The sequence below is a fragment of the Carcharhinus amblyrhynchos genome, chromosome 1 (assembly GCF_965287045.1).
Source record: "Carcharhinus amblyrhynchos chromosome 1, sCarAmb.v2.hapA, whole genome shotgun sequence".
NCBI lineage: Eukaryota > Metazoa > Chordata > Chondrichthyes > Carcharhiniformes > Carcharhinidae > Carcharhinus > Carcharhinus amblyrhynchos.
Genome location: NC_137324.1, coordinates 73,485,890 through 73,502,919, shown reverse-complemented (window position 1 = coordinate 73,502,919; position 17,030 = coordinate 73,485,890). Strand labels below are relative to the sequence as shown.

General features: G+C 41.1%; 1 protein-coding gene across 2 annotated transcripts in view; it reads right to left on the bottom strand.

The window, feature by feature from the left end:
- The window catches only part of LOC145341935 (phosphatidylinositol-3-phosphate phosphatase MTMR7-like), an 84,933-nt gene that overhangs the window by 32,836 nt on the left and 35,067 nt on the right, over positions 1 to 17,030 (bottom strand). For both annotated transcript variants that reach the window (XM_080187012.1, XM_080187019.1), the window contains 4 exons: positions 15,386 to 15,514; positions 13,447 to 13,581; positions 10,991 to 11,123; positions 3,918 to 4,027 (listed from right to left, as the gene is read on the bottom strand). In XM_080187012.1, the coding sequence (XP_080043138.1) occupies positions 3,918 to 4,027; positions 10,991 to 11,123; positions 13,447 to 13,581; positions 15,386 to 15,514 (507 nt within the window). The remainder of the gene's footprint in view (positions 1 to 3,917; positions 4,028 to 10,990; positions 11,124 to 13,446; positions 13,582 to 15,385; positions 15,515 to 17,030) is intronic.

Here is a 17,030-nt window from a genome sequence, read left to right as displayed (position 1 = left end):
AGGAGTGGAAGATGGCTCACATGGTTTCACTTTTCAGGAAGGGTAGTAGCAATGAACTAGGGAATTACAGACTGGTGAATCTCACATTAGTGGCAGGAAAACTATTGGAGAAAATTCTTGAGGAGAGAATTAATCTGCACTTGGAAAGGCATGGGTTGATTAGGGATAGTCAGCATGGCTTTGTTAGAGGGAAGTCATGCCTAACAAATTTATAGAATTTTTTGAAATATAAGAACATAAGAAATAGGAGCAGGAGTAGGCCATCTAGCCCTTCGAGCCTGCCCCGCCATTCAATAAGATCATGGCTGATCTGTCGTGGCTCAGTTCCACCTTCCCGCCCTCTCCCCATAACCCTTAATCCCCTCTCTTATCAAAAACCCATCAACCCGCGTCTTAAAAATATTTAGCGAGGCAGCCTCCACCACTTCAACGGGCAGAGAATTCCAGAGATTCACCACCTTTTGAGTGAAGAAGTTCCTCCTCAACTCCATTCTAAACCGCCCCCCCTTTATCTTGAGGCTGTGCCCCCTAGTCCTACTGTCTTTTTTGAGCCTCTCCACCTCTATCCTATCCATCCCATTCATCATCTTAAACGTCTCAATGAGATCTCCCCTCATTCTTCTAAACTCCAACGAGTACAAGCCTAGTTTATTCAGCCTCTCCTCATAGCTCAACCCCCTCAACTCCGGTATCAGCCTAGTAAACCTCCTCTGCACTCCCTCCAAGGCCAAAATATCTTTGCGCAGGCGCGGCGCCTAAAACTGCACACAGTGATCAAGTGAGTGAATGAGGGAAGTATAGCTGTTTATATGGATATTAGCAAAGCTTTTGACAAGGTCCCCCATGGGAGACTGATTGCAAGGTTGAAGCACATGGAATTCAGTGAAACTTGTGAGACGGATCTGTGACTGGTTTAGTAATAGGACAGAGAGGGTGGTGGTAGAGGCTGTTTGTGTGACAGGAGGCTGGTGTCCAGTGGCATACCACAAGGTTCAGTGCTGGATGCCTTAATGTTCATTATGTAAATGATACAGATGAGAATGTGGGAAAATAATTAGTAAGTTTGCAGATGATACCAAGATTGGTAGGGTGGTTCATAGTGTTGAAAGTCATAGGTTACAGGAATATATAGCTGGGTTGGTCAAATGGGCAGAGCAGTGGCAGATGGTATTTAACTCTAATAACTATACAATAATGCACTCTGCAAGAAGTAACAGGTCAACTAAGTATTTAACGAATGGCAGGACACTAGGCAGCTCAGAGTCACAGATGGATCTTGGGCATTTATTGACAGATCCTTGCAGGTAGATAGGATAGATAAGAAAATATATGGGACACTTGTTTTTATCAGTTGTGGCATAGAGTATAAAAGCAGGGAGATTATGTTAGGGCTGTACAGAATGTTGGCTAGGCAACCAATAGAGTACTATGCAGTTCTGTTCACCTCACTATCCTAGAATGGAACATTTGAGCTATAAGGAAAGACTGGATAGGCTTGTATTGTTTTCTTTAAAGCAGAGAAGATTGGGGTATATAAGATTATGAAGGGTTTGGACAGGTTGAATAGGAAGCAGTTCCTCCCTTTGGTTGAGGGGTCAATAACAAGGGGTACAGTTTTAGGGTGAGGGGTAGGAAATTCAGAGGGGATTTGAGAGAAAAAAATCACTCAGAGGGTAGTGAAAATCTGGAATACATTGCCTGGGAAAGTAATGGAGGCTGAAAACTTTACAATCTTTAATAAGTATTTGGATGAGCACTCCAGTGCTGGAAGATGGGATTAGTGCAACTTCAGTGGTCATTACTGTCAGTACAAACTTGGTGGGCCAAGCTGCTTTTTCTACTTTGTAAAACTCTGACTAATTAGCAGTCCCATGACTGTGTTCCTCCACATTTTATGAAGAAAAGTAAAAGTTGCAGCCTTTTGAGCCAGGGTTCTATTCTGCGATTTTACTGTCCTGTCGTAACATCACTTGGGCCCATAACACAGACGTGTCACAGGCAAGGACGGCATTAATTGCTCATCCTTAATTGCCCTTTAGAAGGTGGTGGTGAACTGTCTTCTTGAACCACTGCAATCCATGTAATGTAGGTACAGCTACAATGCTGCTAGGGAGGGAGTTCCAGGATTTTAGACAATGAAAGAATGGTGAGACAGCTCCAAGGCAGGACAGTATGGAACTTTGAGGAAAACTTGTAGATGGTGGTATACCTATGTGTCTGCTGCCTTTGTCCTTCTAAGTAGTCATGGTCATGAATTGGGTTGTGCTGATAAAGACTTGGCGAGTTAATGCATCTCATATGTTGTGTGCACTGCTGCCCTCTATGTCAGCGATGGAAGGAGTGAATGCTGATGGTGGCGAATCAATTGGACTGCTTTGTCCTGAATGGTGTTGAGTTTTTTGAGTGTTATTAAAGCTGCACTTCTGCAGACTATTGCAGAATATTCCATCACACTCTAGATTTGTACCTTGAAGATGAGGTACAGTTTTGCGAAGTCAGGAGGTGAGTTACTGGCCACAGAATTCCTAGCTTCTAACCCTGTTTTTGTAGCCACAGTATTTTTGTGGCTCGTCCAGTTCAGCTTCTGGTCAACAGTGATCCACAGGCTGTTGATGATGGGGGATTCCCATGATGTCAGAAAAAAACAGGAAGAGAAGGAAGTTAACACCAGTGCCTTACAGTGCCAGGGACCCAGGTTTGATTCCCGACTTGGGTCACTGTCTATGTTAAGACTGCACATTCTCCCTATGTCTGTGTGGATTTCCTCTGGGTGCTCCAGTTTTCTTCCACAGTCCAAAGATGTGTGGTTTAGGTTGCTTGGCATGCTAAATTGCCCATAGTTTCGGGAGGGATTAGCAGGGTAAATACATGGGGTTATGGGGATGCGGTGGGATTGTTGTAAGTGCAGGCTTAATGGGCCGAATGGCCACCTCCTCGGTGCTTCATAATGTTATTGAATGTCATGGGGAGATGATTAGATTCTCTCTACCAACACTCATCTCTATCAATAGACATGTAGAAAATAGGATCAGGAGTAGGCCATTCAGCCCTTCAAGTCTGCTCTGCCATTCATTGGGATCATGACTGATCATCCAACTCAACAGTTTGATCCTGCCTTCCTTCCATAGTCTTTGATCTCCTTCACCCCAAGAGTTATATCTAATGCCTTCTTGAAAAAATACAACGTTTTGACCTCAACTGCCTTCTGTAATAGCGAATTCCACAGGCTGACTACTCTCTGAGTGAAGAAATTTCTCCTCAGTCCTAAAAGGTTTACTCCATACCCTTAGACTATGATCCAGCTCTGGACTCCCCCCTTGTAATTCTTTTTGGGATTGTGCTCCTTCACTGGACCTCAATGTAACTTTTGACTTTCAAATTCAGTTTGTGTTTCACTGGGTTCAGCCTCTTGAATTCAGCTCCTCACAGCCCAGCTTGGCCTGGTCTTGTCCCCTCCGTCTGATCACCAATCCAGCCTCAGCATAGCAGAGGCTTTGGCAGGCACATGGTTCATTTCACAACTTCAGCATATCAGGGTAAAAAATCCCTCATCAGAAGGCAACTGATATATTCATAAAATTGTATTTTGCGTCTTAAAAAAACCAAACTGCATTGCTGGACATAGTTTATTAAAAAGGTTATGTCATTACCCTGAGACTAACACATCTTCAAAAATACTTTTCAAAATTATGTATGGACATTGCCTTGTGGTTTTAGTGTCATTTTGTCCTCAATCTTGCATATATATTTAAAATTATTACATTTATACTGTAGCATGCTAGTCCTTAATGCAATATTTCCATACTTGACAGTTCCACCTCAGAAACAGTGGCAATGTAAGGAGAAGAAATAATCAAATACAAAAACTAAAAACTGGAAACAATATCATTAAAGCAACTTTAGGGAAGTTAACTTACTTTCACAATGAATATACCAGCATCCATGATGGCTTTAATGTGTTTCAACCAGCCCGAATTCTCCAAACCCCATAGGAAGTCACTCATTGCAGGTGATCGAAGCTCACAGACTGAAAAACAAATCTCAGTAATGTTATATAAATGTTACACTCTGAATAATGCCTACCCTGCACACCACTAAATATAGAGCCTTTTGTTCCATAGAACAATTTCAAACAAAAGGATATTGTGCACATATTGTACGAGGCAAGTTATTTTTTACACAGAGGGTGGTGGGTGATTGGAACTCGCTGCCAGGGGAGATAGTGGAAGCAGGTACAATAGTGACTTTTCAGAAGCGTCTTGACAAATACACGCATAGGGTAAGGATATGGCTCCTGGAAGGGTAGGGGGTTTTAGTTCAGTCGGCCAGCATGGTCAGTGCGGGCTTGGAGGGCCGAAGGGCTGTTCCTGTGCTGTAATTTTCTTTGTTCTTTGTATGTGAACTACCCAGTGTTGAGAACAGTAATGACAACTATATGGAACCAGGGAAAGAGAATACGTGGTTTCTCTTATTTAAGTGAAAATTGTGACCTCAGCATCTATCATCAATTTCTAAACATCAACAGATTTTCTTTTTCCTTACTGGTTGAGTGCATATGGTCTCTATGCTAGGATATTTTCACTCTGGAGACTAAGTGCAGTGGTGGGCAAGAACTAGTGATGAGTTTTTCACTGATCAGAGAGGCTGGGGGATGGTTGGATCCAGGAGGTTCACCAACCTCACCGGCCTGGGAGACAGTCACAACAGAAGTCAGTTCTGCAAGGCAAATGCCAGAGAAATACCATCCAGTGTTGGTGAGCATAAATTATCTCATCCACACTGTTAGAGTAAGTCATGCTTTAGCTCACTCCAAATTCTCATTCTCAGATTGGCATTATACACTCATGTATCATATAGAGCTGGTAGCACTGAATCAGAGTAGTCACTCCCAGTCTGACCCTAACCCTAACCCCGAGGCAATACAACATGCTGAAAAAGCATCAGACGGACTTGAAATGTTAACTGTGTAATCTTCACAGATGCTGCTAGACCTGCTGAGTTTTTCCAGCATTTTCTGTTTTGATTTCAGATTTTCAGTATCAGTGGTTTTTTACTTTTATTCTACAGCCTGAAAGGGTGGAAAACACAGCTTAAATACTAAAAAGAGGTGGTTACATTCTTGAAGGGATAAAACGTATAGCGCTACGGAGAAAGAGCAAGGGAGTGCAATTATTCGGACAGCTCTCCCAAGGAGCTAGAGCAGGTACAATGGGCAAATTGACCACCTTCTGCATTACGTCATTCACTGACTCTATTTTATCAAAAACAATTCTTGCAAACTTGCAAGAATTCTTGCAAATTCTTGGGATTAAGGGTTATGGGGAGAGGGTGGGAATGTGGAACTGAGCCACGACAGATCAGCCATGATCTTATTGAATGGCGGGGCAGGCTCGAGGGGCTGGATGGCCTACTCCTGCTCCTATTTCTTATGTTCAAACAAATGTTAGCCCATAAATAACAACTAATCTCATTGAACGATCAATCATGTACTCATAAAAACACTTGTAGATTGTTTAACAAAATTGTCATCTGCAAAGGTGATCAAAAATATTTTACAACATTTTTATTTAAATGTAACTGGACAATTTACTTAATTACACACTTATTTACTTAATTACTAATTTGGACAATATCTCAAAAAAAAGTCATTATCTATATTGAAACCTAAGAGTAAGAGAAAGAAACAAGAGTCAAAATACCCTGGCCATGTTTTGTTTTCCAATGTCTTCAACAAACACTCATGCATAAGATGGAACACAGAGTCAAACCAATCCTGCATTGCAACATACAAAAGCATTTCCTACTGCACTTGTATCAACTGTTCACTTTACGCTCAAACTATCCTCTGACATCTAAGGTTGCCAAATTGGCTTGAAGTCAATTGCAAATAATATTTCAGTGGCATAGAGAAAGGAAAGACTTTCATTCTATTATTGTTGGTTGAGTTACTGAGTTCAATTCCAGCTTAGTGGAAAAGGGTCAACAGAAACTTCCACTTTCCTAGTCCTCATATCCAACGGCCCAGACCTTTCAGTCTGTGGATGGTCAGAAACAGGACATATTCCAGAAAATGCAGTACGGGACCCCTTGAAAGACCCAAAGCAAGGATTCCGCAGGAATTGCCCAGGAAGTTTCAACTTTCAATGGGCAATTCACCTGCTCCCCAGATCCTCCGAAAAGGTCTCCAACTCTGAGTTGGAGGCAGTGACTTCAGAGGATTCTAACTCATTCTCTGGACATTTATGCTGAAAATATTGGACTGAAAAAGCCATGTCTAATTCCCGGGTAACTATACAACTGACCTTCAACCCCTACCCCATTCACAATGACCCTCCCCAACTCCCACCTGACTCCCCAAGTTCTATCACCTACCTTTGACTTCCCATATGATCCCCCAGCCCTCCCTGCAAACCCGACTGTTTGCCTAATCTTCAACTCCTACTCTGCCCTCAGACTCACAACACTTGCCTCCAGCCCTCTGATTATCCCCAACTCTCTGACATCCCCCTGACCTTCCCTGTCCCTGGCCTGACAACCAAGTCTCACCATCCTGCCACCCTACCCACTTACCTCAATCACACTAATTCATCAACAGATCAAAAAGCTGTTTAAAATCCTCCAAAGATTTTTAGTGTGTTCATGACCAAAGACTTACAAAAACATGTCCTGGCTTCCCAACAACCCTGCACTATGAGGAAGTACTCCAGAACAGGTACTGTCTGTATTTCTGCAGTGGCTCAGTTTGGAAGATGTATCAGAAACGTGAAGCTCCACCTTAGTGCAAAAAAAGGAGCAAAGTGACAACCCAATGGTGATTATCACTCCTCAGAAGATTGCACCCAATGTATCACCCAAAGTAACACTGCGACTACAAAGGTACTTCTGATATATACATTCACAAATAAATTGCGAATATTCCAAAATAGCAAAGCAATGGAGTATCCAAAGAGAGTCTGCAAGAAATCTATTTTTGCCTTCCAGCCTTGTTCACAGATCAGGAGAAGGGATATTTTTCTGTTTTTTTTTAAGGCATTCAGGTTATCATGCTAGCAACTGGGAAATAGACTTGTACTTTAATAACCAAGCCCAGACAGCCCAGCCACATTTATTACACTGTGAAACTGAAAACAGATAAGCCAATTGAAGGGCATGTGTATAAATCAGCCTACCACTTTTCACATCCCAGATGCAGTTCATCACAGTCTCTTCACCACCTTCTTTCAGGGCTTTTTCTTTGCTTCCCCCCACAAGTGTGACTACATAGTTGCTGTGGAATCTTTGGAAGCTGCATTCCACATCAAAACACATAGAGTAAAACAGGAAACACACACAAAGAAGATTCAAAAATTATATGTCTCTCTCTTCTTCTTCCAACTGGGAGTGACTGCTGTTGATAACAAGGCAGCATTCAACGTGGCATCAAGGAGTCCTAGCAAAATTAGAATAATTGGAAATCAGGGGGAAAATTCTGCATTGGCTGGAGTCATATCTAGCATCATATCTAGCACAAAGAAAGATGGTTGTTAACTGTTGGAGGTCTATCATCTCAGTCCGGGTTGCTGCTTTAGGATTTCCTCAGGGTAGTGTCCTAGGCCCAGACACCTTCAGCTGCTTCATCAATGACCCCCCTCTATCATAAGGTCAGAAGTGGGGATGTTTGCTGACGATTGCACAACATTTAGCATCATTCACAACTCCTCAGATACTGAAGCAGTCAACGTTTATTTGCAGGAAGATGTCGACAATATTCAGGGCTTGGGCTGATAAATGGCAAGTAACATTTGTGCTACACAAGTGCAAGAAATGATCATCTCCAACAAGAGAGAATCTAACATCTATCTATGACAAATCAGTGGCATCAATCATCATTAAGACCCCCACTATCAACTCCTGGGGGTTATCGTTAACCAGAAACTGAAATGAACTGTATATACACACATATATACACTGTGGCTACAAAGGCAGGTCAGAGGCTGGGAATTCTGCAGCAACAACTCACCTCCTGACTACCCAGAAGCCGTCTACTATCAACAAGGCACAAGTCAGAAATGTCATGGTATGCTCATCACATGCCTGGATGGGTGCAGATCCAACAAAACTCAAGAAGCTTAACACCATCCAGAAAAAGCAGCTTGCTTGATTGGCACATCATCCATCTTTTCCTTTTCCTCTATATACTTTATGAATGGTATGTTTTGCCTGTATAATGCGCAAGAAACAATACCTTTCCACTGTAATACTTCCACTATGACCCAATACATGCGCTAATAATAAATCAAATCAGTGGCAGCAGTGCGTATTATCTACAGAATGCAATCCAGCAACTTAACAAGGCTCCTTCAACAGCACCTTCCAAACCTGCAACTTCTACTTCCTAGAAGGACAAGGGCAACAGGTGCATGGGAACAACTGTAAATTCCCCTCCTGACCACATGGTACCTAGACCTGGAACTATATTACCATGAGTCAAAATCCTGGAACTCTCTTCACAGCAGCATTGTGGGTACCTACACCACATGGATTGCAGCTCGCCACCAACTTCTCATGGACAATTAGGGATAGGCAATAAACGCTGGCATAGCCTGTGACACTCACATCTCAAGAAAGAATAAATAAATGATTACTTCACAAATCCATAATGCTAATTTTGTATTCTCCAACCACTATGGTAGGTGAGTTGTTCAGCTAGTCACAATGTTAAGTCTTTCTAATACCATACATTGATAGTAATAGTCAACATATGAAGCATGTAGTTAAATAGATAAAAACCCTCCCACCTCGGCTACCTTCCCTTCTCCATAAGAACATAAGAAATAGGAGCAGGAGTAGGCCATCTTGCCCTTCGAGCCTGCCCCGCCATTTAATAAGATCATGGCTGATCTGAAGTGGATCAGTTCCACTTTCCCACTTTCTCCCCATAACCCTTAATTCCCTTGTCTATCAGCAATCTATCTACTCGTGACTTAAATACATTCAGCGAGGTAGCCTCCACCTCTTCAATGAGTAGAGAATTCCAGAGATTCACCACCCTTTGAGTGAAGAAGTTCCTCCTCAACTCCGTTCTAAACTGCCTTACCCCCTTCTTTTGAGTCTGTGCCCTCTAGTTCTGCTATCCTTTCTAAGCGGGAAGAATCTGTCTACCTTTACCCTATCTAGCCCCTTCATTATCTTGTAAGATCCCCCCTCAGCCTTCTAAACTCTAACAAGTACGGACCCAGTCTTTTCAATCTCTCTTCGTAAGCTAATCCCCTCATCTCCGGTATCAGCCTGGTGAACCTTCTCTGTACTCCCTCCAAGGCCAATATATCCTTTCTCAAATGCGGGGACCAAAACTGCACACAGTACTCCAGTTGCGGTCTCACCAGTGTCCTGTACAGTTGCAGCAAGACCTCCCTGCTTTTATATTCTATCCCACTCGTTATAAAGGCCAACATTCCATTCGCTTTCTTGATCACCTGCTGCACCTGCAGACTGGGTTTTTGCAATTCGTGCACAAGGACCCCCAGGTCCCTCTGCACTGTGGCATGCTGCAGCTTTTCGCCCTTTAAATAATAATCCTTCCTACTATTATTTCTACCAAAGTGGATAACCTCACATTTGCTAACGTTATACTCCATCTGCCAGGTCCTCGCCCACTCACTCAGCCTACCCAGATCTCTCTGCAGACTTTCCGCACCTTCCACGCAATTCGTTTTCCACTCATCTTCGTGTCATCAGCAAATTTCGTTACCCTACACTCAGCCCCCTCCTCCAGATCATCTATGTAAATGGTAAACAGTTGAGGCCCTAGCACTGATCCCTGCGGCACTCCAGTAGTCACCAACTGCCAACCAGAAAAGCACTCATTGATTCCAACCCTCTGCTTCCTGTTAGACAACCAATCCTCAATCCACACTAACACCTTACCCACAACTCTGTGCACCCTAACCATTTGCAGCAACCTTTTGTGAGGGACCTTATCAAACGCCTTCTGGAAATCTAAAAACACCACATCCACCGGTTCCCCTCTGTCTACCGCACTAGTCACATCCTCGTAGAAATACAATAAATTCGTTAAACACGACTTCCCCTTCACGAATCTGTGCTGCGTCTGCTTGATCAAACCATTCTTTTCTAGGTGTCGTGCTATTTCTTCTTTGATGACGGATTCTAGTATTTTTCCAACTCCATAAGATCATCGTTTAATTGGGAGAGAACAACGATCTAGCCAATATCAATGATAAGACTTGCACTATACATCCAAGATGACTAAACAACCTGCTGAGCCTCTTTCAATACTATTCGCAACAGACCTTGGGAGATACATACCAATGCCATACAGCATTCTACTTGCTTTCAGGATGACAACTTTTTTCTATTTAGCATTTTCTGTGGATTGCTTAGTGAGTTGAAGAATTTACCCAGTAAGAAAATTGCAGGATACAAATTTGTATTCCACCATAAAAGCACTAATTCATCAACTGAGTGTGCTTTTGATTATGTAATATTTTAAGTTTTAACCTTCTGAACCCTAACATTGTTAGACTTTATTACAGGCTGCAAACTAACATAGTACTAACTTCAGATTCCATCCATGTAATTCACCTGAGGCATTTGACTGGGTAGCACAGGGAAAGTAGCAGGGAAAAAGCAGAATAGACCATTGGAGGATGTGTAAAGGCAGAAGGAAAGCATATAAATGGCAACTGCAGACAATTGCTGGCACTTGTTTTATGCCTCCAAAGTTGCAAATTCTGCCTGTTGATCCACTGGGATAGAATCCCACAAGTTTCATCTTTCTAACCCAGGTAACTCTTCCCCATATATCAGCATAGTTAGTCATTTGCTACAGGCCATTTTATCACAGACAGTGTCTCAGCCAAGTCCTTAATCAATAATCCATCAGAATCTTTTCTGGTCTGTGATCATCACATGGAACCTTAGCTGAACCTTTTCCCATCAACATGATTTATCATGTAAGTATGGATTTATCCACCCAACAAATATTTACCATCTAACAGTTTTTGCAAACTATTTCTCATTACGTGGATGTTTTCTATCCCAATGAAATGAAACTTGATGTTTGAATAGTTGTCTTCACTTTCGTATCCTTTTCCAGCTGCTCGGTTTGCCATTGCATTTAACTGGAAAAAATAAAAGTGAAGAGTTTAAAACAGTCTTAAATACAATCACATTTGAATTGCATTTTACATTTAGGATTTGTATAATTCATACATCATAAGAGAGAAATATGATATTTCAATCTTATATTCCTTGGCAGTAGAGCCACTGTTGCATAGCCTTCTGAGATTTGAGAGCAATTTTGTTCCCAGATTAATAGCAATAAATCAAATTAAATGAGCTGTGAGCAAATATGAAGGGTTTTTTAGTCAGTTTTGTATTTTAAAAATGGAGACCATATTGAGAAAATTCAAGTTTAAATGAGAAATCAGGACAAATCAAATAGAAATCCTGCACACTTCACGTAGCAGCAAACCAATAAACTGGATCAATGAACTCAAATGTTAAATTGGGGCTGGATCAGTACACTTAGCAGGGGGCCCTGGGTGAATGAAAAATTTGCTAAGATGCAGAATGGTTTTCAGATAAAAATTCTACTTGGGCAGATGATATCGTATTGGCCACCCATTATATGTCTTGCTTGGTAGCTATATCTATTAAAGTCAATTGAAGTGACTATTGGGCTAAGTGTATACCAGATGATCTGTACTAGGTGGCAATGTTATTGAAGTTGGTGTTAGTTGTTGCCGAACAGTTCAAGTAGATAGATGAGGCAAGAGTTGTTTTGTGATCAACTGAGTGCTTATTTGTGCCAGATAAAGTTTTAGAAAAATATATTTTTTAAATATGCCCTTGGAATTTTTCAAATACTATTGGTGTTGCAGATAATTCCCACAGGTTTTGATCTACTGCTGAAGATAAATTTCTCTCCTTTGATTCCTGGCCTTATTTAAATATTCAGGCTTGGGTTCGGATTAGAATGCAGCAGAAATCACTGCTTTTAAACATGTGGAAGCAAGAATTTGGGCAGTGGGATGCCATCACGAGGAACCTATGGGAACTATCTGCAACACTAATTTTGAAACATTCCAAAGGTATGTTTAAAATATACTTTTCTCCAACTTTATCTCGCACAAATAAGCACTCCGTTTATCACAAAGCAATTCTTGCCTCACCTATCTTCTTAGACTGCACAGCAATAACTAACACCAACTACAATAACATCACCACCTAGTATCAATGTCTGACCTACTAGCCATGTTATGCAATACACTGACCAACTCAAATGTCAGCCATGGCTCATTGACAGCACTCTCACCTCTAAAGTCACAAAACTGTCAGTTCAAGCCTCACTCCAAACACCAGCACATAATCTGAGATGACACTTCAACCCAGTACTAGTATAGCACTGCACCCACAGTGGGGTTTTCTTTCAGATATAATGCTGAACTAGGGTCCAGAATCCTCACCAATGTTTCCCACTTAGCCAATATTATTACAACGCATTAATTGATCATTTATTTCTCTATGGCTTGTGGTCTTGGCCATAACTATCACCATATTTCCTACATTAAAATAGTGGCTGCACTCTACATACATATTACTGACGTGAAGTACTTTGGAACATATGCGGATATGAAAGATGCTCCGTGAATGCGCATTCTTTCAGCAACTTGAGAACCAGTCGGGTTACAATTATTCACATCAATGTAAATATATGATCATAATATCACTAAGCCAGTCACTTTTTAGTTTACAATTTGTCTGGTCCATTAGTTTCCTTTGACATGCAGTTTAAATTATTAGACATTGACATTACAAACTCTATTGCCTCTCTGCTGATGCCTATGGGAAAACATTGAACTTTTTGGTTTATTTATTTCCACATAGCTAAAAATAAGTTTGAAAATACACATTTTCTAAATGTTTAGATTAAGAACAATTTAATATTGCAGAAATAGTTTTGATGTTACTACAAAAATGTAGTCTTATTAATTATTTAGAGACATATTGACAAAGAAAACAATTTTGAATTTACATTTCTTCCTGCTAATAATCTGTTAATTATAAGCTGATTGAGTTTATTCTTGGCGATGTTCAGTGATACTGAGAAATTAGCCTCATTTAGCTTTCCAATCAGGCTCAGCCATTGGATATTGACAATACCCAGGGTGATACTTATATGGCTTAGTATGTGCACTTGGTAGTGTTCCTGACAACCTTAACCTTTTTCCCCTTCCTCACTCAAAGGCTAATACAAAGCCCCAACCACCATTTATTGGAGATCAGATAAGTTAGCACAGCACAGGCTAACGAATATATCTGGACTTTCTTGGTCTGCAACATTTAGTACTTACTGCTTTAACCAGCTGAATTATAACAGGAAAATATTACAACACACAATTATTAATGGATTCCAATGCTGTGGCAGTAGTGACTCTTTACCTTTGGTCGGGTATCAACAACATATAAGAAATCACTCCCTGGATTTGACTTCCTGATGGCCTGAAGCATCTGTTCATCCTCAAGGCACCGAGCACTGAAACCTGATAAAGGCTGGCTGCTTCTGCAGATAGCACTCTGGAGACAAGAGCACAGAGATCAGAGGAATTTGCTTCACAATAAATCGTTAATCGTGTTTCACTCAAGATTTTTCATCTTGCCCCAACTTCCATATAAAATGAATTTTCATATCTGTGCAAACCATCTCTGAAATGATAATATGTGACTTTGGGGTTTATGGTGTGAAGATGCTGGTGTTGGAATGGGGTGGGCACACAGTAAGAAGTCTCACAACACCAGGTTAAAGTCCAACAGGTTTATTTGGAATCATGAGTTTTTGGAGCACTGCTCCTTCCTCACCTGAAGAAACAGCAGCGTTCCGAAAGCTTATGATTCCATATAAACTTGTTGGACTTTAACCTGGTGTTGTGAGACTTCTTACTTTGGGTTTTATACATATAAGCCATATAAACAACACTATAAAGATCAACATGCTTTCCAAAACGTGGGGAAGGAAGAAGAAGCACTTCAGTCTGTGTGTTCTTGTACAAATTTCAATGGCCAATTCAAAAATCGGCAATGACCAAGAAACAAAACATATTTACCCCGGGAATGCAAACTAAAGTAAGGGCTGCAAATAACTTGTAGGAAAAGCAAAAATTCGAAGCTCAAAAGGAACATTCATTTGTGGACTTGGGCTTCACTGGCTGGCCAGCATTTATTGCCCATCCTTAGTTGCCTGAGGGCAGTTGAGAGTCAACCACATTGCTGTGGCTCTGGAGTCACATGTAGGCCAGACCAGATAAGGATGGCAGATTTCGTTCCCTAAAGAGACATTACTGAACCAGATGGGATTTTCTGACAATCAACAATGGTTTCACAGTCATCAGTAGATTCTTAATTCCAGATTTTTTTTTAAAGTAAATTCAAATTCCACCATCTGCTGTAGCAGGATTCAAACCCAGGTCCTCAGAACATTAGCTGAGTTTCTGGATTAATAGTCTAGCGATAATACCACTAGGCCATTGGCTTCCCATGCAAACAGCTTTCAATCAGCAGCACATGTTGATCTGAAAAAGCAAGCAGGTCTACCAAACTGAACACCTCTTGTGCAGATTGTCCCTTTCCCAGTTATTAAGCACCATAGGATGCCATTTAGCCCATTATACCTATAAAAATCCAAAACTAATTCTACTGTTCCATCATCTCCCCTTACTAATGTATCTGTCTCTACCTTTAATATTTTTCAACAACAATTATAACAAAGCATTCATTGCTCTAAAATCTTTCCAATGAAGATATGCCTCCTTGTCTGTAATTTTCAATGAGAATTTTAAAATGGTGACTCCTAATCCCAGTCTCCCCAAATATTGGAATAGTCTTATCCTATTAATTCAATTCAAATCCTTTATTATCTTAAACGCCTTTATTCTTTGTACGCTGTGGTAGAAATAACCCCAAGGATGTCTTTATGGATTTTATCAACTTGGAGGATCCGTCTTGTATGCAATGTTCTAATATCCTTTCTGTTACAGGCACCTCTAACTGGTGCATCCAATATCATGTGAAATTTTATTCTTCTTATTTCCTTGTATTCTATGGATTTATTTACAAAACTCATAATTAGTACTTAATCCTCTTGCTATTACATTTTTGAATTCCTAAATCCCTCCTTTCAGCACTCCTTTTAGCATCTTGCATGAAGCACATATTCCCAATCCTTGGTTTTCCTCCCAAATATTCTTCACATTTGTACAAAAATATGTTAAGATTTTCAATATTATTAAGGAGGTCTCCAGTATGTAAGATACAAAGAAAATTATTTGAACAAGGACTGAAGAGCTTTATTTTTTAAATGTAATGTTTGACAACTTGTACATACATTGTTATCCTGGCAGAAATAACAGAGAACAGGAAAGCGACCTCTGCTCCTGAACTTCGAACTGCCAACTATAACTGGTGTAGTGGCTGATTTTGGTACATACAACTCTGCAGGGTAAGTATCACAAACCTGGGATGGAGAAAATAACTGAACAATGAAAAGAAATTAAGCAGTTGCTGTTACTATTACAACCCAACATAATCAAATAATTACCAATAAAAGCAAAATACTGCAGATGCTGGAAACCTAGAAGAGTTACAAGACTCAAAATGTTGGGAGTGATTTTGCATCCACTTTAGCAATCAGCATAAATGGCGATGTAGGCGCAAAATCTCGCAGGAATCAGAAAAGGTGCTTGCCAGCAAAATCTCACTTTCCAACTTCCCCCACCGCTCACCAGCGGCACGGAGCTGATTACTCCAAAAAACGTGGAACTGGAGATGTGCAGAGGGTGTGCACTTTAATAAATTTTAATATAATTGGTGGGCTTCCCAGCCATATATTCCCCCTACGTTCACCAGTGTGACATTACACTGGGGAGGTTTATAACTGCTTTTCAAAAATGTGAAGCAGTCAATGGGAACCTGCTGGGGCACAAAGTAGGGGGGGGGGGGGGGGGGAATTGCCCCGGTTCATGTGGGAGGTGTGGGTTTCCTGCATCCGAGGGGGAGAGGTCTTTTTTAAGCACAGATCAGAATGCCTTTTACTTCACTCCCACTGTAGAGCTCGTGTGGCCTGCTCTACAGTGTCACCCCACCAGCGAGACAATGTGCACAGAGTGCTATAAAACCAGGAGAGAAAGCTTGGCTGTGCAGCTGGAGAACTGCATGCCAGTTTTCTCACCATTGCAAGATTCAATCCATTAACTATTTTTCTTCCAATGATGCTGCCAGAACTGCTGAGTTCATTAGCATAATCTGCTTTTAAATTTCAAATAATAGTCGATGCTTGATAGAAAATTAAGAAGTTTTCTAGGAAAAAGTGCATCAAAAACTGCTAAAATAATTCTATAAATCCTCAGGTGAAATTGATATTCCTGCATTAAAGTGACATGCAATCTTTTGAATTATTCATTTGATTTGTAGATTATGGGAGTGAATCTCCCAATCCACTGGAGACATCAGCAGAGGCTGTTTAACAGACTCCCCGCTGGGCACCACACCCTCCGTGCATCTCCAGTTCCACGTTTTTTGGAGAAATCAGCTCCGTGCCAGAAATTGGCGCAAAGCTGATTTAAGTATTTAAATTCCAATTTCAATTTCCTTAGCAGGCCCAAGTTTGAAATCTCTGGGCCCGCTAGAACCTCTGCCTTCTGAGCACTGAATTCTCATTCTTGCTGGCAGTGGAGACAGGACATGCAACATCGGAGAAATCGGGCCATGTTTTCTGTCGATAGGGAAAGTGGCGAAAAGGGCAATTGGTATTAAAGATTTTTGTGAAGCCATGAGGAGCAAGAATTTCTCTCATGGCCTCACGAAAGTCCTCCAGTCACTAATGATTTGCTTGTCTCCCAGAATGGTTAAGATTTTTGATTCATTTCCAGGCTGGAACACCCAGAATTCATGACCTGTATCTCTCAGCTAGCAGGCTGCCTGTGTGTATCACAGTTGGGAGCAAGCCAGCTGTAACTCATCATCAATATTGA